Source organism: Tachypleus tridentatus, chromosome 7 (assembly GCF_004210375.1).
Source record: "Tachypleus tridentatus isolate NWPU-2018 chromosome 7, ASM421037v1, whole genome shotgun sequence".
NCBI classification, from domain to species: Eukaryota; Metazoa; Arthropoda; class Merostomata; order Xiphosura; family Limulidae; genus Tachypleus; species Tachypleus tridentatus.
Genome location: NC_134831.1, coordinates 36946315 through 36972337, shown reverse-complemented (window position 1 = coordinate 36972337; position 26023 = coordinate 36946315). Strand labels below are relative to the sequence as shown.

At 32.9% G+C, this 26023-nt stretch overlaps 1 protein-coding gene across 1 annotated transcript in view; it reads right to left on the bottom strand.

Annotated features, from left to right (window-relative positions):
* LOC143257655 (sperm-specific sodium:proton exchanger-like) overlaps nt 1-22379 on the bottom strand; it is a 49766-nt gene extending 27387 nt beyond the window's left edge. The window contains exons 1-10 of the mRNA XM_076516698.1: nt 22274-22379; nt 19174-19428; nt 18194-18334; nt 16607-16738; nt 15985-16255; nt 14269-14412; nt 13525-13690; nt 11225-11306; nt 6765-6943; nt 427-573 (exon numbers count right to left, since the gene is read on the bottom strand). Of these exons, the coding sequence (XP_076372813.1) occupies nt 427-573; nt 6765-6943; nt 11225-11306; nt 13525-13690; nt 14269-14412; nt 15985-16255; nt 16607-16738; nt 18194-18334; nt 19174-19428; nt 22274-22379 (1623 nt within the window). The remainder of the gene's footprint in view (nt 1-426; nt 574-6764; nt 6944-11224; nt 11307-13524; nt 13691-14268; nt 14413-15984; nt 16256-16606; nt 16739-18193; nt 18335-19173; nt 19429-22273) is intronic.
* Between the last annotated feature and the right edge of the window lie 3644 nt (nt 22380-26023).

The window sequence follows — 26023 nt, the reverse complement described above, 5'->3', positions numbered from 1 at the left end:
AGGGCTCAAAAGTTCAACAAACTTTAAGTATTTGAATTACACTACTGTTGTAATAGTTAATTTCTGTGAATATAGTATTCACACATAATCCAGACCTCCAGCTTGTGCTTTGTGCTCTTGGAATTGAGTTATCATAGCTACAAGTTTCTGTACATAACTCTTGTCTTAAGTATTACATTGTATTGAATAATTTTATTGTAATCTGTGATTATGAGAAACTCCACTTGCAGAGAAAATTATATATTTAAAAACGGCTGGTATGGGTAGAGAAGGCACTAGTAGAGGAGCTCCTCTAGTGCTTTACCCATACCAGCTGTTTTTAAATATATAACTTAATTCTACTTGCTATATTAAAGTTTTGAATGATGATTCATGAAACTTAAACACCACATAGCAATTTTGTTAACCAAGATAATACAGATGTACCTTTTCAATCTTTATTACTCTCAGCCGTACTTCTTCCTTCATCTGTTTAAGTACATCTTGAGATGGTACAACAGCCTCATGTTGTTCTTCACTATCAGGACAGAAAGTCCTTCTAAAACCTTCAATATCAAACTCTTGAATATGATCCTAGATAAATACAAAATTAAAAGATATTAAACTTCTTAAAATAATCAAAACTAACAGCAGGTGGTGGTAATCAAAATGTGTTACATGTAAGTATTCAAGCCTTAATTAAGTATATTTCAAATGTGGCTCTGGGTTTCGTGAACAAGTCTACTGAGTTACTATATGAAGCAACATGTCCAACCAGGAATTATATTACAATAAAATGAAGTTGAAATGTAAGAAACACTTTTCTTATCTTACTGCACTATATATCTGATGTTAAATCTACATTCTGTATCCTTTGTTAAAGTTACTTTAAGATCTTGTTATAAATATCTGATAAAGTAATTGTTGATAGCATTTTCTTTAGCTTGCATGTTTGAGACTTTAGTATTCTAAAACAGAATATGTCACTTCTTCTGATATTATGATGTAAAAAGTAATTCACTACAAAAATATTTTATCTAAGTACAGTCTTACCCCTTGCATCATAATGTGCTACAAACCTTAGATTGAAGACAAACTTGGTAGACAAGAAAGAAAAATCACGTTGACCCAGTATAGGAATAACTGTAAATAATCCCTAGATACAACTACAACTACCAGAAAGAGGACGTTAATAACTCACGAAGCAGCAAAACAAAGAAATAAAAAGGTAGCCAGACATTCTTATCACATAGTAAATTATATTCATGATAGAAACATGATCTAATTTATATTAACTTCCAGTTAAGAGTTCCTTGTTTATTGTTAAGTACGATGTTACACAAATGGCTATCCATGATGTGGCCAGTGAAGATATCAAAACTCAAGTTTTAGCATTATAAGCCCTCAAACTTATCACTGAATCAGTGTAGGGTGTGATAAAAGCAAGCTACCTACATGGATCACACCTAAACATATATTCCTAGTAATGAGTAGAGCTAATTAAATATAAGATTCAAATTATATTCTAATAATGATCAAACTTAACTGCATCATAGATACTGCCAAGACATATTGTGAAGATGAAATAATTTTCTAATTACTACTAACTAAGGCTAAGCGTCAGGATTAGATCAATATGTAAGAGATTACCCTTTATCAATACTTTACGTGAGAACAAATGTTCACGGTTTGGAAACCAGTTATCAGAAACAAGTAAATCTTATGTGTGAAGTTTAATGTTATCTTCTTTGTTGTCAAACCTTCATGTGATCCAAGTACAACTTTGGTTATGCATTATATACTGAACTGCCTCCTCTTTTCTCTTACTTCATCTAAACATTATCCATAATATATATATATATATCTGTATGTATTTGTCTTTGTTCTAAGAAATGCCACCCTACTTCTGCCTTCCAAGTCAAACCTTAAAAGCCTCATATTTGTGTACACCAGGACATTCTTTATTGATGTTTGGTTCTTCTTTAACATGTCTTAGTAATTTTTCTAATGACAATTGTTACTTGAAGTTTGAAATGTTGAAGCCATGAACAAAGTCCTAAGTGGCCTTTCTGTACAGAAACTTTAATTCTGCTTTTGTGTATCGTGGCTTTTAAAAGAAAGTTGTGATGAAAAATACACACCTTCATCAGGGTTTCTTAATGCGTTAGTGAACTTTCATTAAATAATATATCAAAAACTAATCTATGTTTAATCAGTCACTAGTTTTATAGAAGTATACTTTACGTATTTATACACAACTTACTAGAAGAACAGTATGTACCTCATACATTCATATATTAAATATTTTTGATTTTATCAGCTTCTACACTAATATCAAAGCTGTTCAGTAAAACTCATAGCTATTCTTTTATCACATCATTGGATCCCCTATCTTCAGTAAACGATTTTATAGTCTCCTTTCAACTTCAATAAAAGCTTTAAATCTTCAAAATCTTCAATAACTTCTTATGCTAATCGTACTACTAGATAGACATTAACAAAAAAACCTTAAGTAACTGTTATGTTGATGGTACTACTTGAGAGATTTTGACAAAAACCTTAAGTAACTGCTTATGTTGATGATACTACTAGAGAGACATTAACAAACACCTTTGGTAACTGCTTGTGTTGATCGTGCTGCTAGAAACATTAACAAAAACATCTGGTAATTGCTTATATCGATCGTACTGCTTGAGAGACATTAATAAAAACCGTTGGTAATTTCTTATGTTCACCATACTGCAAGAAACATATAAAAAAAACCTTTGGTAACTACTTAGGTTGATCGTACTGCGAGACAGGCATTAACAAAAACCTTTGATAACTGTTTATTCATCATACAGCTGGAGAGAGATAAATAAAACCCCAAGAGTAACTACAAATGTTGAATGTACCGCAAGAGAGACATTAATAAAAGGTTTTGGTAACTGATTATACTCGTCATACAGCTTGTTTGTTTGTTTGGGAATTTCGCACAAAGCTACTCGAGGGCTATCTGTGCTAGCCGTCCCTAATTTAGCAGTGTAAGACTAGAGGAAAGGCAGCTAGTCATCACCACCCACCGCCAACTCTTGGGCTACTCTTTTACCAACGAATAGTGGGATTGACCGTCACGTTATACACCCCCACGGCTGGGAGGGCGAGCATGTTTAGCGCGACGCGGGCACGAACCCGCGACCCTCGGATTACGAGTCGCACGCCTTACGCGCTAGGCCATGCCAGGCCTCGTCATACACCGACAGTATACACTGCTGGCCACAATCTTAAGGCCAATGAGCATAAAGAAAAAATATGCATTTTGCGCTGTTAGATTCAACCATTTATTTGAGTAAAGCTTCGAAAGATGAAAATAAGAAAAGGGAAAAAAAACACAAAAAAACTTTTTAGCATTTAATAGGGAAAATGTAAACACTATGAAATTAGCCTAAATACCAGCTGGTCAAAAGTTTAAGACCATAGTGAAACGTAGCGTTGATCGGTAAACACGTAACGAAATTTTAGTCATTTGTGTTTAATTATTAGCGTTGTCAACATCTCCCACTAACATCTCCTGTGTTACACTGGGTAAAAACATGGCAAAGGCTAGAAAGTTGACAGAGTTTGAACGTGGCAGAATTGTCGAGCTGCAAAAGCAAGGTCTCTCTCAGCGTGCCATCGCTGTTGAGATTGGGCGCAGCAAAACTGCTGTTGCAAATTTCTTAAAAGAACCTGACGGATACGGAACGATAATTTCAAGTGGTCGGCTCAAGAAAATTTCGCCGACGTTGAGCAGGAAAATTCGACGGGTTGTTCGACAAAACACCAGCCGATCGTCGAACCAGATTAAGGCCCTTACGGACGCAGAATGCAGCTCAAGAATAATAAGACGGCATCTACGAGAGAAAGGCTTTAAAAACCGTAAACGTCTTCAAAGGCCACGCTTCCTTTCACACCACGAAACAGCTCGATTAAACTTTGCTGAGAAGCACTAAACATGGGACGTAGAAAGTGGACAAAGGTTTTTTTTTTTCTCTGATGAGAAAAAATTCAACCTGGATGGAACAGATGTCTTCCAACGTTACTGGCACGATAAGAATATCCCACCTGAGACAATTTCTACACGACACAGTGGAGGAGGTTCCATCATGATCTGGGGTGCTTTCTCCTCCCATGGAACAGTGGAGCTTCAGGTTAAACAGGAGCGTCAAACAGCAGCTGGCTACATTGGCATGTTGGAAAGAGCATCCTTATTGGCTGAAGGCCCTCGCTTGTGTGGAAATGAATGGATCTTTCAGCAGGACAATGTGATTCTTTTGGATCATTCAGTGTGTTTGCTCGAACTGAACTCCATTGAAAATATTTGGAGGTGGATGGCAAGGCAAGTCTATAGAAATGGACGTCAGATCCAAACAGTGCATGATATTCGTGAAGCCATCTTCACCACTTGGAATAACATTCCAGCCAGCCTTCTGCAAACGCTCATATCGACCATGACAAAGCGAATGTTTGAAGTCATTCGCAATGATGGCCGTGCAACTCACTACTGAGAACTCTTTGTTGGGCATTTCCTACTCTGTATAGGACTTCTTTTTGGTATAGTGTTAAACTTTTGACTAGCTATTATTTAGGCTAATTTCATTGAGTTCACATTTTTCCTATTAAATGCTAAAAATGTTTTTTTTATATTTTTATCTTCCCTTTTCCTATTTTCATCTTTCGAAGCTCTACTCAAATAAGTGGTTGAGTCTAAAATGCAAAATGCATATTTTTTCTTCATGTTCATTGGCCTTAAGATTTTGGCTAGCAATGTATTAACAAAAACCTTTGGTAACTACTTATGTTGAAGATACTGGTACAGAGACATTAACAAAAGCCTTTCATAACTGCTCATGTTGATCATGCTGGTATAGAGACATTAACAAAATCTTTGGTAATTGTTTATGTTCATCATACTGTTAGAGAGATAGAAAAGAAATTTTTTGGTAACTGCTAATTTCCTTTAGAGTAAAACAGAGTTCTGTCACGTTTTGAAAGCCGACATAAATAGTTGTAGGTCACAGGGCTCGATACCACGTCTGCTTTCGAAACGATTATACATTGTTATTCCACTTTTACATTTGGGTTCGTGTTAGTTTAATGAAATTTTACAGAAAGCTATAGTGATGTCTTCTTCAAAATATACAAGTTGCCGTTCTTTCTCGAAAACTACCCGTCATTAGTTTCTCATTCTATTCTTCAAACTCTCTTATGCAACTATTTAGCTAAACTACTTTCCATATTCTAGGTCGTTCTTTTCTTTAGAAAATATTTTTTTCATTCATGGTCTATAACTTCTCGTTTGTTTTTAAATTTCGCGCAAAGCTATACGAGGGCTATCTGCGCTCTGTAACTGCTAATCTATTCATAATATCAGTTACTTTTTGTGACAAATAATGATATGGCACTAGAAACGCTAACTGAAACAAAGAAGGTCTTACAATACACTGGAGAATTGTGATATTTTTTATTGTAACTTAACGTTAATTTTGAAATGTTTCTCTTTTATGTGGACTAATTGTTATTGTCTTTTTTTATTCTTTTCCTAAACTCGTTACTACTGTTGTTATTACTACTATTATTGTTTTGGCGTTTGATATTAACACCATTGCATTTGGAATACTTGTATTTATGAAATTGTAGATTATGATATTTAACTATAAAGTTTTGACTGGGCAGTGCTTAGTTCTTGAGGGATATTTTGTAAAAGTTGAAATTTGTTAATACATTTCTAATTTATCACACCGTGGTTACTGTGTCATTTGACATCAGGAATAACTAACTATTTCTATGAACTTAGAGCGTGAAGGTTGAATAATATCCTAAGTTAAGATATTTAACTTGAAAAAGTATTTCTTGTCTGTGTATAAACAAGAGCATCTGCGGGACATACAGAGGTGTCCTTGGGCACATGTCCCTTGCCCCGATTCTATTTGACAATACCCATAATCTGCAGTTGTTTTTTTTGAAAATCAAAATAGAAAACCATGACGGATATGATACTGAAAACTTCCTCGCCTATGTGCTCGGGCTCTGAATCTTTTAAGCATCTCGCTACCTTCACTCCTGAGGATGTGTACGCTTCATTTTAACCCTAAAATTACCAAGAGATCTCATCGGCCTTTATAAAGACGTTTTCTTTTTCCATTGACATGTCATTTTGCTTGAAATGATTAATTTTACTGACTAGAGAGTTGATAATAACAAAGGGGTCATACATGATGTAAACAAAATCACCATTAATATTGTAATTACTTCTACTAATTAATACCGAGTTATTTTGTGTATTAAATAAAAATGATGATTTCACTTTCTCTCTTAATTATTTACACTGAATGCTATAACGAACAATCATAAAATTACTGGTAACAAGCGTTATGTAAACAGTTTGATAATTTGTGAAGTAAATGCTATATATATATACACACCTAAAGTGGAAGATATTACCAGTTATACCTTCATAGGGAAAACACATAAAATGAAAGAAAGTTTGAGTAAAATTAGAAGCCAAAATTTGAAAGATATTTTAACACATATATATGGATTATATTTTAATGGATCAATACCTTTGACATAACCCCCCTAGGTAGGTGGAGGACATATAACACTAAACTAAAATTTGTGGTTTGAAACCCGCAGTGAGAACAGTGCAGGTAGTCCATCGTGTAACATTATGCTTATTAACAGTTAAAACAACAAAGAACTATGATATACGATAACAGGTCAATTTGTCTATTGAAACTGAAATGAAAATTGTCCACAGGTCTTACATCAGAAGACTCACTGTAAGGGTTCTTCAAGTTTGTGTGTACCTCCACCCAGAGCCAATTAGCATCTGCCAAAAACTGGTCAGAGCGTTGAACACTTGTCGACTTTTTTATCAAGTCATTCAAATAACGTACTGCATTTTCCATAGCTGCTTTTCGTGAAGCCGAAACTCTTGTCATACCTAAACATGTTTAGAATAGCTCAATTTGAGGTATTATAACATCTAAGAGTAACAAGAGAAATGAAATAAAACAGCTGGTTCTAATAAGGGCTTGATCAATATATTATTTCACTGACAATAATGGCACATATTGAAGTTTTTTACATCTCAGTTTGTTAAATCCTCGCAAAATTATTGGTGTTCTTATATTTTTGCTAAAACTGTGGCATTTTTCCAGATTAGAATTGTCGCTGTGGTGATAAATAAATTGAATTTTGAGCATCCAAGACATATCAATTTTAAAATTACTATGTTTTGTGTGAAATTCAAAACAAATAAACAGAACTACAAACTAATTTCAGCTCGGTTTGAAAACAGTGACAACAACAAAAATAAAATATAAACACACAAAAGATAAAAAATATATAAATATAAAACACGTACAATGTATCCTCTCAAGTTATAATCTAAATTATATTTGAGAATAGTATCATTATAAGTTTATGCAGTAATAAAGTATGCTTTATTACAAGTCACAGTTTTTACCTGACCTGGCATGATCAGATGATTAGGGCGCTCGACTCACAATATGAGGGTCGCAGGATTGAAAACACAGTCACACTAGACAAGCTCGCCCCTTTCAGCCGTGGGAGCGTTGTTATTTAATGGTCAATCCCATTATTCGTTGGTAAAAGAGTAGCCTAAGAGTGGCGGTGGCTAGTGATGACTAACTGCCTTCCCTTTAGTCTAACTTAACCCTAAGTTAAATTAGGGACAGCTATAACAGATAACTCTCGTGTAGCTTTGCGCAAAATTCATCAAGATAATACAAATTATAGTAAGTAACAATACAAGTCGCAGTTTTTACAATAACAATATGAGTCACAGTGTTTACAGTAAGAAACAATACAAGTCACAGTTTTTACAGTAAAAAACAAGTAATAGCTTTTACAGTAAGTAATAATACAAGTTCCAGTTTTTATAGTAAGTAACGAGCTATAGATATTACATGTAGATATGAATACACTTACATGTCTAACTAGACAAACATCATCTATCTCCATATCCCGCTGTTAAACATCAGTCTGAACTGAAGTATATGAATATTGGGAATAGTTAATACAGATCAGATACAGAAGAAAATTGTCATCTTTTTAGGTTTACCATAGGTTCCACTACTCTCGAAATTGTGATGGAGTCTGGACAGTATTCCATCGTAATTATAAGTCAGTTAATAAAACATGAGTTTACAAATATAAGGCCAGTAATACAGTTTTAAGTTACTAGTTTTATACTTACAAAAGTTTCCTGGAGGTTCAGATGGCCCATTTTTTAGTTTTGTACTTCACAAAAACAAAATAGTTATGAAAATATTTAAAATGGGGAATATATTATTTATATTTTACTATTAATTAATTCTTGCATATTGATATTAACTTCCGTCATGGCAAAATTAGATACTACAAACGAAACTAAAAATAAACCTGGTAAACAATTTAATTAATTAAATATGATTTTTTTGCGTTTATACTTATAAAGGTTATAATGCATTGTTACCTCAGTTAAATAACCTCACTGTTTACTATATTTTCGGCCATAATCCCAATAATATCTCAGAAGCTTTGGCCAGTTTTGGCACTTTAGGTTAGTGCAAAATATAAATACATATCTAACAATGCAAAATAATGTTTATAATAAAAGGTAAAAAATGAACCATAAATAATATAAAAAGTATTGTCATACTAAATAGTATAACCAGTTAAAGATGACAGCGTGTAGATACTTCCTTATAGAATATTGAAACATTAGCTGTTGGTTTGAAATGTTGTAAAAATTTCTTTAAGAGACGTAATCTTGGTGTCACACATTTAAAATATATTTTGTTCGGTAATACAAAAACTAACTTATGCCCCCTATATGCTCTACTACTAATCAAAATAATTGGTCATATCTACTTCCCAAACTATTTAGAGTTACTAACTGTAATGTCTATGAACCTAAAAAAACATACAATAACCTTAAGCAGGCATATCTGGCGGGAAAGTTAACCACAACACACAGACTCACTGCAGATTCCATTAGATTTTGTTTCATTGATTGCGAGTGTTGGCAAGGAAAGTAACAATTACTAACCAAACGCTAAACAAATAGGGCGTTATCGATTGGCAGCTTTATCTATTAAGATTATTGGTTTGCTGAATTTCGCGCAAAGCTATTCGAGAGTTATCTGGTTTAGCCGTCCCTAATTTACAAGTGAAAGACAGCTAACAAATATCCACCGATAACTCTAAGATTACTCTTTACCATCTAAAATTGGAACTTACATTTACATTATAACACACCCGCGGCTGAAAGGGCGAGCATGTTCAGTAAGAGGATTCGAACCAGCGACTCGCAGACTGCGATTCGAGCATCCTTACCACCAAGCAATATTTATTAAACATAAAAAAAAACACATGAAACAGTGTTTTCATTCAGCGAAACGAAAGTTATAATTAAATATATAGTTATGTTTGTCTTCAGTACAGCTTACTGGTGGTATAATTATGGATAACGTTGACTGTGATATTCCTATGTAATATCTTGCCAGTGTAAATGATCGATTTTTTTGTAAGATAACCGGATAGATTTTCTTCTAATGCTACAAAGTTTTTATAAGGAGCCATTTTTCTTTCTTAATGAAATTATACGTAATCTTTGTAGTATTTCATGTCGCTATTTAACTCATATTTATTTCTTCCACACTCAAGTTCAGGTTAAAGTATAAATTATGTGTATCGTGTAAAAACCAATAGTTTAAAGTAATATTTTTCTACAGTGAAATCTTACCAGTGCACGTGCACAGAGCGCACGTTCTAAACTAAACTGTGCATATCTAATATTTTGGTGAGACTTGGATTAACTGTTTATACGTGCTTGATTTTACATGATTATATTCCACACGATAAAAAGTACATAATCAAATAATCCACGTGCCACTGAGTGATATCTGTGCGCGTGTTCTAATAGCAGAAACATATAGATACTGAGATAATTAGTTATATAAGAGTTTTATATATGTTACCAAGGTAACTACAATTAGTGAATTTTGCGCACTTCAATAGTACCGGAAATTATTAAGAGAAACCGTAATACGTTTCTATTACACGTTTCCTTATCACGAGGTCATGACGTAGGAACAGAATCAAGAGAGCTTACCCAATATGCAAATATATCAGTTTGCTTCTTTGAATCCAAAACGTTGAGAATAAATGAAATTGTGGTCCAATCACATTTCTACACATATTTATGTAAAGAAGAATCGAACCTAATGAAGAATATTGTTCTACAGTTGTAGTTTTTTTCCGTTGTTTTTTCAAATTCTTTTAGTTAAGTTTTTATCTTTGAAGTTATTTTAATTTTATAGTTCATAGAATATGTTGTCTTATCTTAGATAAGTTTGTAAACACATATATTATCGATACTTATATATATTTTTTTCATTTCTTTGTGCCAACCTTGACTTTCGGAAATAATATGGTTTTTTTTTTTGAATTTCAAGTACAGTGACACGAGAGCTATCTGCGTTAGCCGTCCCTAATTTAGCAGTGTAAGACTAGAGGGAAGACAGCTATGCATCACTACACATCGCCAACTTTTGGGCTACTCCTTTATCAATGAATAGTGGGACTGACCGTCATATTATAACGCCCTTACAGCTGAAAGGGGGAGCATATTTGGTGTGATGGAGATTCGAACCCGCACCCTCTAGATTACGAGTCAAGCGCCCTAACCACCTGACTATGTCGGCCAAGTAAGATAGTAGCACATCACCACGTATAGTCATGAGTTATCTAGCTCCAAAAGGTAGGTCGAGAGTACTGGCGGCACGGGACAGACACTATCTTATCAAGGATTTTCTGAAAGGTTACAAACTGAAAGTATTATTTAAAATGGTAGCTAATGACAAAAACTGACCACCGACTGACGAGATATCGGTGCTTATTTTGTATCAATAAATGAACCAGTAAAGTTCAACAATTCTTTTTTCTACCTCTTTTACCTTATTTCAAAGTTGTGAAGTATATCTGAGTCGATAGGAAATCACAATAACAAACATTATATACAAAGACAAAAAACGTTATTCTGTCACCATGACACTGTGCATGGTTGTATTGGGATACAAATTCTCAAATACTTTTATATTTATTTATTTAATATTTTGATATGTTGGTAATTTACTAAAACGTAATACTTTAATAATTTACTAATTTAGCTAATACCCTTACGTTTCCTACCCTTATTTCTTAAATTAAAAGTTACCCATTAACTTTAAGATGGTCTTTAAAGTAGTGGCATTGATGATGAGGGTAAACATGACAATTCCACCTGTATGAATGAAAATCTGAAAAAGAAGTATCAGTAAAACACGGTATGAAAATAGAACACAAAGATTCACTTCTGTGATAGGTATATTCTAACAAGTGATAAAACAACGTGTATTGACTGAAGTTTATTATTATTAAATTCTAAAATATATGGAAGGTAGAATATTAAATTTTAAACCCAACTTCAAAATCAGATATTAATGTTATTACCAGTTGGAATAAAAATATAATTTACGAAATAAATACGCATACTTTTAGAAAAACACAGGACGTCCCAAACTAATACACCAAAATTAAAGTTGAATAGCTTTATTGTTATTTGAGATAACAACAAAAATTGAATACAAATACAAGCAGCAGGCTTGTAAGTTTTGTTTTGTTGTATTAGTTTTGTTTTATTCTTGTTTGACGAATGAACTGTTACTGGAAAATCGTAACAACACATGCTAAAATAGTTCTTTATTCAACAACTCAGAGTAACTCTTGGCTTGTTACAAAGATCTATTTTCCAAAGGATGGGCCACCACCCACTTTGCTCCAATTGTTAAAGAGTTTTTATACCAAACGTTTCAAGAGGGTTTGATTGGTAGGGGAAGACCTATCAAATGGTTCTCTTGTTCGCCGTAATTAACTCCTTTAGATTTTCATCTCTGGGACTTTTTGAAAACAAATGTCTACCAGAACAAACCAAAAGACCTTAAAGAACTGAAACATCAGAATTGTAATGCTATCTTTTACACTGTACCTGCTGTGTAAAGAAATGTCTTCTTATAACTTGAATGCAAAATTAGATTAATTAGCGAATGATAGAAGAAGTCGAGCCCCCCGCTAGCACAGCCGTAGGTATACGGATTTACAACGCTAAAATCAGGGGTTCGATTCCCCTCGGTGGGCTAAGCAGATAGCCTGATGTGGCTTTGCTATAAGAGAACACACAAACACACACACAGAAGAAGTCGATTAATTATTAAAAATATAAGTTGCGAGTCTGCTACTTGTATTTATATTCAATTTTTGTTGTTATCTCAAATAACAATAACGTTATTCAACTTTATTTTTGGTATACATGTATTCATTTTCAAACAACCTGTACAGTTATAATAACACATTCAAGATAAAATATTCTAACCGATACTATTTTTATATCGTTACTAACAAGCACAAAAATATTAATGTATGTACTTATGTAAAAATTAAAAACCAAAAGTGCATTTTAATGAGTACAAATAAAATAAAACCCAGTTATAATAAAGTTAGTGAAACATTCTGAGGGTTCAGTATGATATATCAAAATAATTTCAAACATCAGTAAGTCATGTGACGTTCATTGTCAATATAGTCTTATAAAACACAATATATCAAAACTCATCTGCCACTCAATTCCTTAAGAAACAAAGGGCCGCAATCATTGCGGTTTCCGTAACAGGTTTTTAAGTGAGTAGGGTGTTAGCCCGCTGCACCTAGCCGTCCCTAATTTAGTAGTGTAAGACTAGAGGGAAGGCAGCTAGTCATCACCACCCACCGCCAACTCTTGGGCTACTCTTTTACCAACGAATAGTGGGATTGACCGTCACATTATAACGCCCCCACGGCTGGGAGGGCGAGCATGCCAGTCCTAATATATCAAAACTACATTTTGTTAATCTTTGGTGTATTTTTGTGAGAGCATCCGAAATTAACCAACCTTACAACGTAAGTGGACAGAGCGTCCTTTGGACACCTTAGCCCTACTTCTCATGAAAAAGCCATTGATTTCGAAGTGTTAGTTTTGGTTTGTAAATCTTCGTCAACCGTAATTGTTTAATATCTTGTTAAACGTATCGTGTAGTATTTGCAATGTTTTGAAAAGTTGTGTATTCGAATTAAATATATAGATGCTAAATATGCTATCATGAGATGGTTTGCATCTTACATGACACTCCATTGCATTAGCATGCGATAGTTGTTCTCATAACGTGCGATTCATTATTTAAATTTATGTTATCACGATAATTAGCTAATTAGTAAGGTGATAAGTACAGCTGATTAAATTTCTGATTACACAATGGCTAAAAATCAGCATTTGAAGATTTAAGTCATTTCTTTCTTGCGACATCTTTGTTCAAAGCAGTCTATCAAATGTCGAAACTCATTCTTTAACCAAAAATCCATAAATAATCGTTAAAAGGCTTATGCCGAACATTAGATTATTATCACATCTACAGATTGAAATAACATAACTTAGAAGCATTTCACCTTCTCTCCTGAACTACCGAACCCCGAATGATTTGAGACTAGAAGAGCTAATGCCAATCCAACTGCTCCACGTAAACCTCCCCACGTCAGTACCACTAACCACTTCCAGTTCAGTCCATAGCCCAAACGAGATAGCACTGGATAAAGTGTAATGATCGCTAGGAATCTAGAACAAAAAAAGTATTTGAAGTCATAAATACTACGAAACGCTATTGGTTATCATATTCAAGATAAATGTGGAAATTAAAACGTATCCAGTAAACCATTCAAAATTTAAAAGATGTAACAGATTTGACGGAGATGAATTCTACTAACTTTACATGAGAGTAACGTAATTATTAATAGATTGTTTAGGAAAAGTATTCACGAAGAAACTTTGTAGAATGAACGGCAACTACCTAATGTGAAGACACAAATGTAGAGAAAAACGTTTCGAAAGTCTTCCGCCTTTCGTCTTCAGGTCTTTCTATTCTACAAAGTTTCAACAACGTAATTATTAATTGTATGATTGATGAATGTTACTCACTTTACGTTAGTGTATGTAATTACGATTGTCTACCTACGAAAACAAAAATGTTGTGCAATATTTTGCTGGTAGATCTGCCACCAGGAGAAACTTAAAATAAAAGTAATTTTTTTAGGCTTAAGTGTTTTGATTATAACATAAAATAAATAAAATTTAACATCGAATATTTTCGTTCTAACTTGGATGTTAAACGTTCATAATACGTATTGTATTCTTACCTAAATAAGGTAATACCCATGTATGTTGCAAAAATAAGGAAATAATCATCTCGTTTGATGCTCTCTGCTCCTTTCTCTGTGATCAAAATACCCACTTCAATAAAAATTAGGGTATTGGCTAAGTACGACAACATCTCCCAAAAACTGCAAGTGAAAAACGTTACTTGTGAGTATACTATTTAAAATAAATTATGTCCTTAGGCGTTTTTATTGTATTTTAATACACGTGTATCACACTCTGAAATAGAAATTTTTCGTATTTCACCAAAATAAGTCGTAAAGTGCGGAACGTGTAAACAAATTAATTCAGTTGTAGACTACAAACACATTAAAAAATAACTGTAACGTGAATATATATGGTTGTTAGAAAGTTCACACTTTCTCTTTACGAATGGATATATTGGTATCGGTGCTTTACTAGTAGTTTTAACTTTTCCTATAAATACACACTGATAAATCACGTTTACCAGTTACAGAGTTTATTATCCCAGACACTTCAAAAACTAGTGAATTTTACAAAGAGTAATTTATTTCTCGCTGTTTTAAACAAACCAAAACAAATTTAAAAAATAGAGTTTTCAACAACTAGTTTATAAAAAAATCAAATGTTTGGTATTTTACATGAATTAATTAAGGTTTACAGAATTTGTATTCAAACCTGACTTTCACTATCTAATATTAGCACAGTTAATCATGGATTAGCAGGTTTTTAGTTCCATTTCTTAAATATTTTTGTCAAAATTAATATTCAGTTGTGACAATTTTGGATTTCGTTGAATAGTTAAAATATTTAAAATTTATAATACAGTTTTTGCCAGCTTTGATATAGAATAATTATGAACTAAGAATCCATTTAATGAAATAACAACATCGAAGTGTGACTTGGGAAGTACATATTCACAGGTACAATCATGCTTTATGTTCAAAGGTACGTATTGTCATTAGAATAGCAGAATTGTCATGGGGTCAAGATCAACCACAAGTTTGTCTAAGTTGTTCCTATGTGAAAAAGAAAAGACTTGATAGTGAAGTGTCTGGACAAATAAAGACCTCTGATTTACAAGAAAACACCTTAATGATATTTTCATGGTCTTCAAATAACATTCCTATGTTCAGTTATTAGCCACGCCATAACGGGTCATAGAATGGCTGAGTTATTTTTTCCAAGTACAAACTTTTATCTCATGGCTCTATCTCTTGAGTGATTTGATATTTAATTACAGCCGCAGCTACTGAAGGTTCCCTCTTATTTTTATATTACCTCAACTATCAACACGAGTGATCAATGTCAGTTGAAAGTTTTAATGACAAATACGACACCACCAGTGTTGTCATTTATTATGTGCTTCGTTCTTCAATAGCTCTTATTTCACCACATCCAACAAGTAAGGAATGTTACAATAAAGTATTATTCATAGTAAGAATTATTGACGAGAATTTAAGTTATAAGATTCCTGTTCTATATAACTAACCTTCCTCAACGTAAACAAGATTATATAGATTCAACAGACAGATCTCTTGAAACAATTGTAAAGACAATAAACTCAAACAAGTGTTCAACTATATACATAACCACAATTCACAGCATGAGGTTTAGGTTTTCTTCTACACTAAGGATACGCACATCTACATACCTACATCGCCCTAAGGTTTATTAATATATCTATTATTTGTATATTCTACGTCAAGTGTACTATGAACAAAAGGAATAATTACCTATGAACAGTGCCTTCCGCTTCAGGACTAATGCTTGTCTTCTCTCTGCTTAACACAACTCCCACCACAAGGACAGCCAACACACCTGAAACCCCTAAGACAGATTCACCTATGTAGAATGTAAGGTAGGCTACACAAAGGGTTATTGTAACTTCAATTATGTTGTCTGCGTAAACATGTGTCAGAAAAAACACAGCAGTCTTTCCCATCATGAAACCAAAGGCAGGTCCTCCCAGAGAGATCCGACAAAACAGCAACAGAATGGGTACAACTCAAATAAAAACAACAACAACATTCATAAATTCATGAAGTTTTAGTTCTCACACTCAGATTGACATAAAATATGAACAATTAAAACATAAATTGGGTTGTTTATTCAGTGTTTAATATTCGTGTCAGTCTCAAATATCGCATTTTAAAACATTTAGAATCAGTAAATATTGTAGAATGCTACACAGTCTTACAGTTGTTTTAATACTTTAAAACATTAATCTATAAAGCAGCATATTAAAAAAACACGAGTTGAATAGCGTTTAAATAATCCCAATAAAATTAAAGTTTTACATCATTTAAGGAATTATTGATTTTGACAAACAAGTACAAATTAAAACGCAGTTACGACTGTTTGTACTTTTACCTGACGATTCATCAGGAGAGAGTTTGATCTTCAACAGAATTTCAAAGATAACAATAACAGCTCCATCATTAAGCAGAGACTCCCCTTCCACTATTGTTGACAAGGCCTTTGCAGCTCCTATGAAATGTTACCTTACAAGTGATTAACTAATGCAGAGAAATTCTAAAGAAAATTTTCCCTCCAAACCCTGTTATATATCGTTCTTAATAAAATACAAAATAAAATATCACTGTATTCTATACACAAACAAGGCTTTGGCAGCTCCTAGCAATGTGAACATGTAAGCTATTAAATTCAGAGAATTTCAAAGCAAATCTGCCCACAAACCCTATTATACATCGTTTTTTATAAAATATAAAAAATAACACATAATTTATTGTTCTAAATACTACTGCATAATGCACGTAACTTTTTTATAATTTACATCAACTGGTTTCAAGATCAATAAAAACTTAAGAGTGAAAGCAATCGTTTGTAACGATTTTTAATAAAGTAATATACATTATGTAGTTATATGTTAATCACATTAAATTATGTTGATTTCGGTACTGACTCATAAGGCCATCAGAGGTTTACATCCTCTCTTTAGTTACGAGGTGTAACTAGAAAATCTACAAATAGATGATGGACGAGCAGGAGAAAACCGTGATAAGTAAACGAATCGGAAAGGTGGTGAATGGGGGATTACTATTTTACGTCATCATTGATATCAAGTTGAGATATTTAGTTGTGGTTTTGTATGTGTTTGTATGATAATGATGTATATATGTATCATTGTTATTTGTTCTACCTCGAGATGGCGAATCCTCAGGGTAAATATAATATGGTAAATGGACACTAGAAGGTCAACATGTTCAGAGTGAAGTCACGTATTTTAAACATTCAACAAATGTTCCGGTACAGGTGGGGACCATAACACTGGTCAAGACACTATTTGTATCATTAACTTAATGAACAATTGCTATGTTGTGATCTAGGTTAAGTTTCTGTTTAATAACGCGATATTATTTATATATTTATTTGAACATTGGTTATCCACTAATATTATATCAGACTAACTTCATAAATCAGAAGTGAAAGTATTCACTAAATATTGGAACCAGTTCTATATACTAGTCTGAGTGATACCATAAAATTCAGTTGAAAACATAAGTGCATAATGATTACAAAGCACTGATTCATTAGTTATATACCTTTCTTCACCTTTATCGATATGTTTGGCTGTACTACTCATAATATCTGACAAAGTTTGTTCAGCCCAGGATGTGTTAGTCCTAAGCCCGTATTCTAATCTAACATTGCAATATAATCTTTCTAAGTGTGAAAAAGCAAAATAATACACTGATTAAACATTACTTTTAATAAAGTTAACATTAAAGAAAGGAAGTTAATTACATTTACTCACAAGACAAAAATTATTTATGGTTTTCTATGGGCGTCTTATAATTAATTACCTACCCTTCATTGAAGTTAATAAAATGCTTTTCAGAATGCTGTTTAGTGATTAAGTAAATAAACAGTCGAAACTTTCATAATACAAGTAACCGAGCTATGTAAGTTTTAGTATCTAACCTAGTTCTCGGAGCAAGGCCACAACAGCAACTGGATCCGTGGCGCTCAAAATTACTCCAAGAAACATGGAATCGATCCAACCCCAGCTGTCTTCATGAAAAATGTTATAGGCGAAAATGCTTGTCAAACCAGACGCAATAACTACAAAAATAAAAAGGGAAAAAAAGAAAACTTAAAATTATGTTAGTATAGTTATTTGAGATTATCTAAGCACGCATTAGCTCGTTTTTTACACAATTATTCATGGATAACTGGTTTTGGTCCTGCTAGCAAAGGTTAAACCTAACAGACCGTGTATCATGAATAATGTGTTGACCTCATCTTTCGCTCCAGACCACATGCTGTGGTTCCATTTCGCAGGTTGCTATTGTTCCAAGACCCAAAGGAGTAAACGTACAAAAATATTGCATATGATATCTCAACCGTCCAATCAGGACTAGTTCTATAATTTTTACTAAGACTATCTGCACTGTTCATTTAATTCCAAACATATCATTAACCTAAGGTTAACCATGGACCTAAATATCCTCGTGAAAGGTCCGGCATGGCCAGGTAGGTTAAAATGTTCCACTTGTAATCTGAGGGTCACGGGTTCCACTCCAGGTCGCACCAACCAAGGTCATCATTTCAGCCGTGAGGGCTATTCGTTGGTATAAATGTAGCCCAAAAATTGGCGGTGGGTGGTGATGACTTGCTGCCTTCCCTCTAGTCTTACACTACTAAATCAGGGACGGCTAGCACAGATAGCCGTCGTGTAAATTAAAAACAAACAAACATCTTCGTAGAAACTATTAGAAAATTATCAAACTGTAAAATTTGTAATACAAAAATTGTAAAAAATCCCCAATTTTATAATTATGTAAGCTTTTAGTGTTTGATTAATAATAATAAAAGAAAATCAAAGTAAATATAAGTTAAGATTCTTCGAAGCACCATATATGTTCTGATTGTAAGCAAAATATTCTAAACTTGTGACTTACCTAAACCAGGCACTGCAAGGATGACACACTGATTGAAAGATTTTAGGAAGAAGTGAGCATCCAACGAAAAAGCAGATTCAAAAATTAAAACAGGTAGAAACATATGAAGAATGGTATGTGGATCAAGGTGGACGATACTTATGTATTTCTTGACGCTTTCGTGTCGGAATGAAACTGAAGCAGTTATTATCCCCACAATAAACAACACGACAGTGTAGGGCATATGTATTCTTTTCAAGTTCCATCGAACTAACGCTAGAAGAAAATCCAGACCTTTCTTTAGAAGATAAATTCATCATTTTTTAAACATTTCTTTTGTGTATTTTAAAAGAAGATTTTTAAGGATGTGTCGCCTACTTGTAGGTTTCATTTATATAACTGTTTTAAATGATTTTAAAAGAAGGTAATAGTTTTACTTTTGCTAACATTGTTTCGACCATTACTATGATAAGGTCCTGTATTGATCGAAACGCAAAAAATCAGCAATGATCATGGTTGAAATACTGTATAGTCTCGGTCTGGGAAAAACTGTAAGGGGCCATTTTAGAAATAATTAAAGTTATAATCTGATAACAAATATAATTAATAATCTTACTTGTCTACTGGCACGTTGTTGCTTTCAGTTTTGAGCATTTAAACAGACTTAAACTCAAATCCAATGATCAAGACTTGCATACTCAACCACAACGTTCCGTTTATTGTAAAGTGAATAATCTTAAATATCGAAAACAATATACACGATATAAAACAACATTAAAACTCTTATAAAATGGCATCAACTGTTAAACACATGACAATAGTGAAAGATTAAGAACTACATTGTAAGTTTGAACTACAATCTATCATTCAGTTTACAACTTGGTTACATTGGTTTTGACGGACTTCACCCCTACATCATTAATTGTGGACAAACTGATAGGCTACATATGGTGGCGGAATGTATATTACATCTTCATTTAGTTTACAACTTAGTTATATTGGTTTCGGCTTCATTCCTACATATAGTGGTGGTATGTATGGTGTTTTCAAACGTTTTTCACTCACCACAGTGATCTTATATTTCATAAGATTTTAATAACTTCTATCATTCATGGTTCTAATGTATTGTTTAGAATGATTCCTCCACAAGATCCTTAAAATACTAAACATTAAGTGTGACGTTCAATCTGTCATTAGATTTAACAACTGTAACTGAGCTTCTCCATACAAACTGTTGGAAATTCTATTTCTTATCAGTAACCATGGACAATAATAAATTAGTAGCATCAGTGTTGGATATTCTTGAAATCCTATAAGATATAGGATCATGATAGTAAGTAAAATACATCTCAGACATACGGTGAAATATTAAATCATACTATGAATAGAACCAAAACAATCCATTATCGATGACCATTTCTCCTGGTTGAAATAAAATCGTCTGATATGTACAAGTGAACTATATGTGTGTTTGTGTATGGAATTAATATTTCAAACTACGTAGTTTGTTATATTTGTGTTTTAAATGTCTTAGATGTTCACTCAAACCGTGAAAGAAAAGAAGCGTGTTTCTTGTACCTTGGGATACATAGCTTATAATTTTGGTCAGCGAACGTAAGACAAAGTTGTAAGTATTACAGGAATTTTGGAAGTACCAAAAAATTAAAACACTAGCTTCTAAAACCTGATACAAGTAAATAACTTTTGGATTTATTTCTACTCATTCTCCCTAAGAGTCTAACCACGTATATATAAATGGCCACTCAGTCCTTATCTATTGAAAATATTTCATTAAAAATGTCTATAATATATATGAAAATTGGCAGTGATGAGTTTCATATTGAATTTCTTCTAGTATGTGTAGCTTTAGAGTATTTCTATACATATTTTCTTAGTCAAACCAAAAGAAACGTCGATGACGGTTTCTATTATTTGTTTACATATTATTATTTATATAACGTTAAAATATCGTTTCTTTTACAAAAGTCTACGGACTTACAAAGCACCAATTTGAGGTTCGATTGCCCAGATGGCAGTGTGGATTTGCTCTAATACATACAAAAAATAATTATATATTTATAAATGCTTTTCCTAAGCCAAGAGGGGCCTAGTGATTAACGTAGTGAGCTTTGGATTCGAAATTCCGTTATCGTCTAAAAAGAAAACCCACACTCTACATTTTAGTGCCATGGGTAACAAATTTAAGTATTCCAACAGTAGGCCATGGGTTAGAGGGAGGTGATGTATTGCTACATTTAAAAATTAGATCCAAACAATAAATAACCAGCATAATTTTATTGTACGTTACAGCTTTTACAGTAAGAAAGGACGGACATTTTTAAAACAGGTAGGATCATTCTTAAGTACGAAACTATTACCAAATAACTAGATAAGTAAAATATTTTGATGTAACTACTAACTTGTCGGTATGAAACTTTCAAATACTGTGTGTTTTTCTCTTAGCAAAGTCACATCGAGGGGAATCAAACCCTTGGTTTTAGCATTGTCACTCCGAAAACTTACCGCTGTTTCGGGAACATCTAATTACTCAAAATATTACAAACTGATGTTGCTGGTTAGTTACATCAACGATTTACAAATACGAAGATTCAAAACGACATTTTTAACCCACTAAAAATAATACCAGATACTAAACTTGGTTATATATATATATATATATCTAATTAATTATCACAGTGAATTTTATAAAATTGTAAATATAAGGAGATTCTTCACACTTGAAGTTCATTAAAACACTTTTACTTTCTGCAAATGATGTTAACAAATGATTAAAGGTCTTACAGTTAATCAATATTTTTAAAGACTTGTGTTAAATAATTACAAATTTAATAAACAGTGGATTAAAAATATCAGATGGACCTGTAGAGGAGCTAAGGTGCTAATATGCTTACAAAACTAGAGTACTAGACACTATGTTTTGTAATGTAAAACTACTGGTTTTCTAAAACCCCATATTTCAACTGTATTTGACATTTTCATCCAGTGTTCCCAGTCATCAATATTTCATCGACCTTACTTATTGCAAAATTATGTGTTTTATAATACAATTTTGTATGTACAGTTAATATAAGAAGATAGATATAAACAACCAATCACCTACCTCCGATAGAGAACGATGCAAAAAGAAACAGTATCACATAAGGTGGTTCTCCATGGGTTTTACCATCATGATCTGAGTGGTCTGTGTCATTTTCTAAGAGCTCCATGTTGTAAGAGATAGTCTATCAAAATGCTCACATGAATGTTTCCTTATAATCTGGCACAAATAATAATGAATTTGAAATGAAAACTAAGTAATACTGAATTTCTATACGAAATCTTAAACTTCCAGTAAATATTTTTTTTGTAAATTAAGGGCTATAAGTAGACTTACAACGTGTTTTGTTTATATTCCCACTTACATATTCACACATACATTTGAGAAATAAAGTTTTCTCAATTTTTAGACTCACTCTGAGTCTAACATTATAAACTCTCTCAATGCTAACTCTAGTTTATCACTAGGCAAGATTTTTAAAATATATAAAAAACGATTCCTGCCTTTAAAGTTTATATTTTATTGCTCAAACTTTCGCTTTTCCAGCTTCTTCAACACCAGCTTTGAAACTTCTTACAAACCATTGTTTATAACTTTCCAAGAAAAAGGAAATGTGTGATTTAAAAATTTTCAAAACAATTATTAAGCCAAAGTCATGATCCACTATAATATATAGTAAGACATGAAATTGCATAGAAATGAACGAGTAAATATTTGATATGGAAAGAATCAGGAAACTTAAGGTTTAGCGCAAACCAACATAGATAGGGCCAGTAAGCAGAATACTGGATAGAGAGGGGGGAGTATAATTTGTGAGATAAAAAGCCAAAACATATTGCACGAAGTACAAACACCTTGCTAATGTTACAGGCGTCTCAGGGCATTCTACTATTTGAAGCTAAAAAATTCTAATGTTTTATCAAAAAATGTAGACTATGTAGGAAACGTTAAACAACTTAAAACATCTGCGCTATAATTGTATCGGAATAATTTTTACATCACAAAAATAGTGTTCAACCGAATACCTTTGAACCCCTTCTCCCTGCTTACGTATTTAACAGTTATAAACATCAGGTCTTTTTCATTAAACTTTTCTAAAATGTGACAGTATGTTACTGGCTTTTAATTATTATACCAATAGCCAAAGTCTACGCAACGTTAACTTTCTTTGGTGAATTTCATTTAACTAGCGAAAATAGGCCTAGTAATGAAATTTACCTCCTCTGGCTCAGTCACATTCTACATTTAATGAATTAGTTTCCCGAGTCTCTGTCTTAATCCATAAATTTTATGTATATGAGTCAAACAGTCAATAATATTATTAAACTACAGTGTAACTTATGAAACACAGGTTAAGTTAAAATTAAAAGCTGGAGGTTAGACCTAATGTTAGTTTATACACTATGAGGAGGCCTACGCTTGTTACCTACCAGTGTCGGTGAATAAAAAAATTCCTGATGAAAAAACGCTTAACAATGTGTTATTTTCCTATCTCAAGAGTAACTGTTACTTGTATTTATTCGTTTATTTTTTGTTACAAGTGTGTATTTTTTGCCACGCATTACTTTTTACATATAACCATACAGTTTAACCCTAGCGATAGAAGTTATATACTTGCGTATAGCCGAAAAATTACACTTTCTCTTAGTCATATAACTAGATCCACACTTTTTACAAAAAAAGAGACAGGCCTTACTTTAAGACATAGAGCTAGGCCTAAACATAAAAGTTATCTTCGCTCATTATAAAGTTTACATTATGTTAGGAAGTAAAAATTTACTAGTACGTTATTCAGTTGTGATCTTCGTGATATATACTATCAGAATTTGTATTCCTATTCGATTCGTGTGTTTGCTGGTTTAAGTGCAGAAACTAACTAATAACTTTTCTTTTTCTAGATTTATTTCACTTGACAACAGGTGGTATTAAACAGCGCACCACTAAAACGAAATGGTATATAACAAAAAAAAACAAAAAACTTCATCTTTTAGAATTATTAATTTGTGATATTATTACGTTCTTTTCTTAAAACTGTTGCATTACGTATGTTACGTGTATCATTTCGATCGTTCACTTAAATTAACATATATTATATATTTTAATTATTTAACTTAAAAATTTATGCTCAAACTTATATTTCTGTACAAATCCGAGCTCTGATTGTTGATGGCCAAGCGTGTTAAGTCGTGCGACTCGTAATCCGAGGGTCGCGGGTTCGCATTCCCATCGCGCCAAACATGCTCGCCCTTTCAGCCGTGGGGGCGTTATAATGTTACGGTAAATCCCATTATTCGTTGGTAAAAGAGTAGCCCAAGAGTTGGTGGTGGGTGGTGATGACTAGCTGCCTTCCCTCTAGTCATACACTACTAAATTAGAGACGGCTAGCACAGATAGCTCTCGAGTAGCTTTGTACGAAATTCAAAAAACAAACAAACAATTTGATTGTTGTTAGATGTGATGCTACGCAATGAGTTGCGTCTGTAACAATGCACTTATCAGTTTTACTTTCAGAATTTTTCTGCCCATTCTAAAGCATAGGTATACGTATACATATCTTTTAATTATGGATGATGTTGATTAAATGACTTTTCTCTAGTTTATCGATGCTTTGTGCGAAATTTAAAAAATAAAATTATATCAAAGCAACGTATATGGTGTTATGGTTTATGAATATATCACATATTTCTATTTTATGTACTATTACTGAACAGAAACATTTACTTAATGCGAAATTATGTAGGAATGTCGAAGGGCCATTCAATGTTTGTTCAGGTGATATATAAAGGTAATACCCCCAGCTATGTGTAACTAGAGTTACCAGTCACATAGTATCGTGTGTTGCGCTAATAAATACAAAATGTTTTAGAATGTAACAATCGGTAAAAAATTCAATAAAAGTAACAGCTGGTAGTTTCGTTAAAGCAAGAATACACATTGTATTTGTGTTTCAAGTTCGTGGTAATAAAGATTATTCATTTTCTACTTCGCTTTGGTGCAGTTTTTTATTCCAGTCAATATCATGATTAAGTGAGAGTTTGAGCATTACTCCATAATTGTTATATTCAGTGAATATCCTTTTAAACTCACATGTAGTTCGTCTTAATATACGACAGCATGTAAAATGTTTCTTCAAGTTCTTTAATTAATGGATCATGTCCACAAAAGTGCTTAAATTACCTCAGTATATCATCTACTTATATGTTTTTTCCATTCAAATTACTCCAAATCATTTTAAAATGTAATGCGTTGCACAGATAGCTTTGCAAACTATTGAACTCAAACTATAGATAAATATAAATATAACGTGGAAGTTAACCACTAAGCCCCTTTTCACTAATTAATAGTGCGAATCTAAAACAAAAACTTAAATACTTTCAAACAAAAACATATGTATACATGTATTTTTTATAATTCTAAAAAATTCACATATAACATTGATACTAGTTATATTTAGGGACAGTGTGACTCATTGGCTTCCCACTGTGAACTGTAGTGGAATGATTGTGAGTTCGAAGCTGGCCCGCCTTCCAGTAGCACAGTGGTATGTCTATGGACTTACGCCACTAAAAATCGGGTTTCGATACCAATTGTGTAGCTTTGTGCTTAATTCTAAACAAACAAACAAAATAGAAGCTGGCCATCGTCATTCTGTTGTGTCCTTGCGTAAGACACTTTACTCCAGTTATTCCAGTTTATCCAATTGTATGATGGATACCAGCTGAAAGGTAACCTGCAATAGACTGATGTCATGTTCAGGTGGGGATGACCATTTTCATCTGCTTATGCCACCTGAAACTGGAGTTTGAAAGCCTT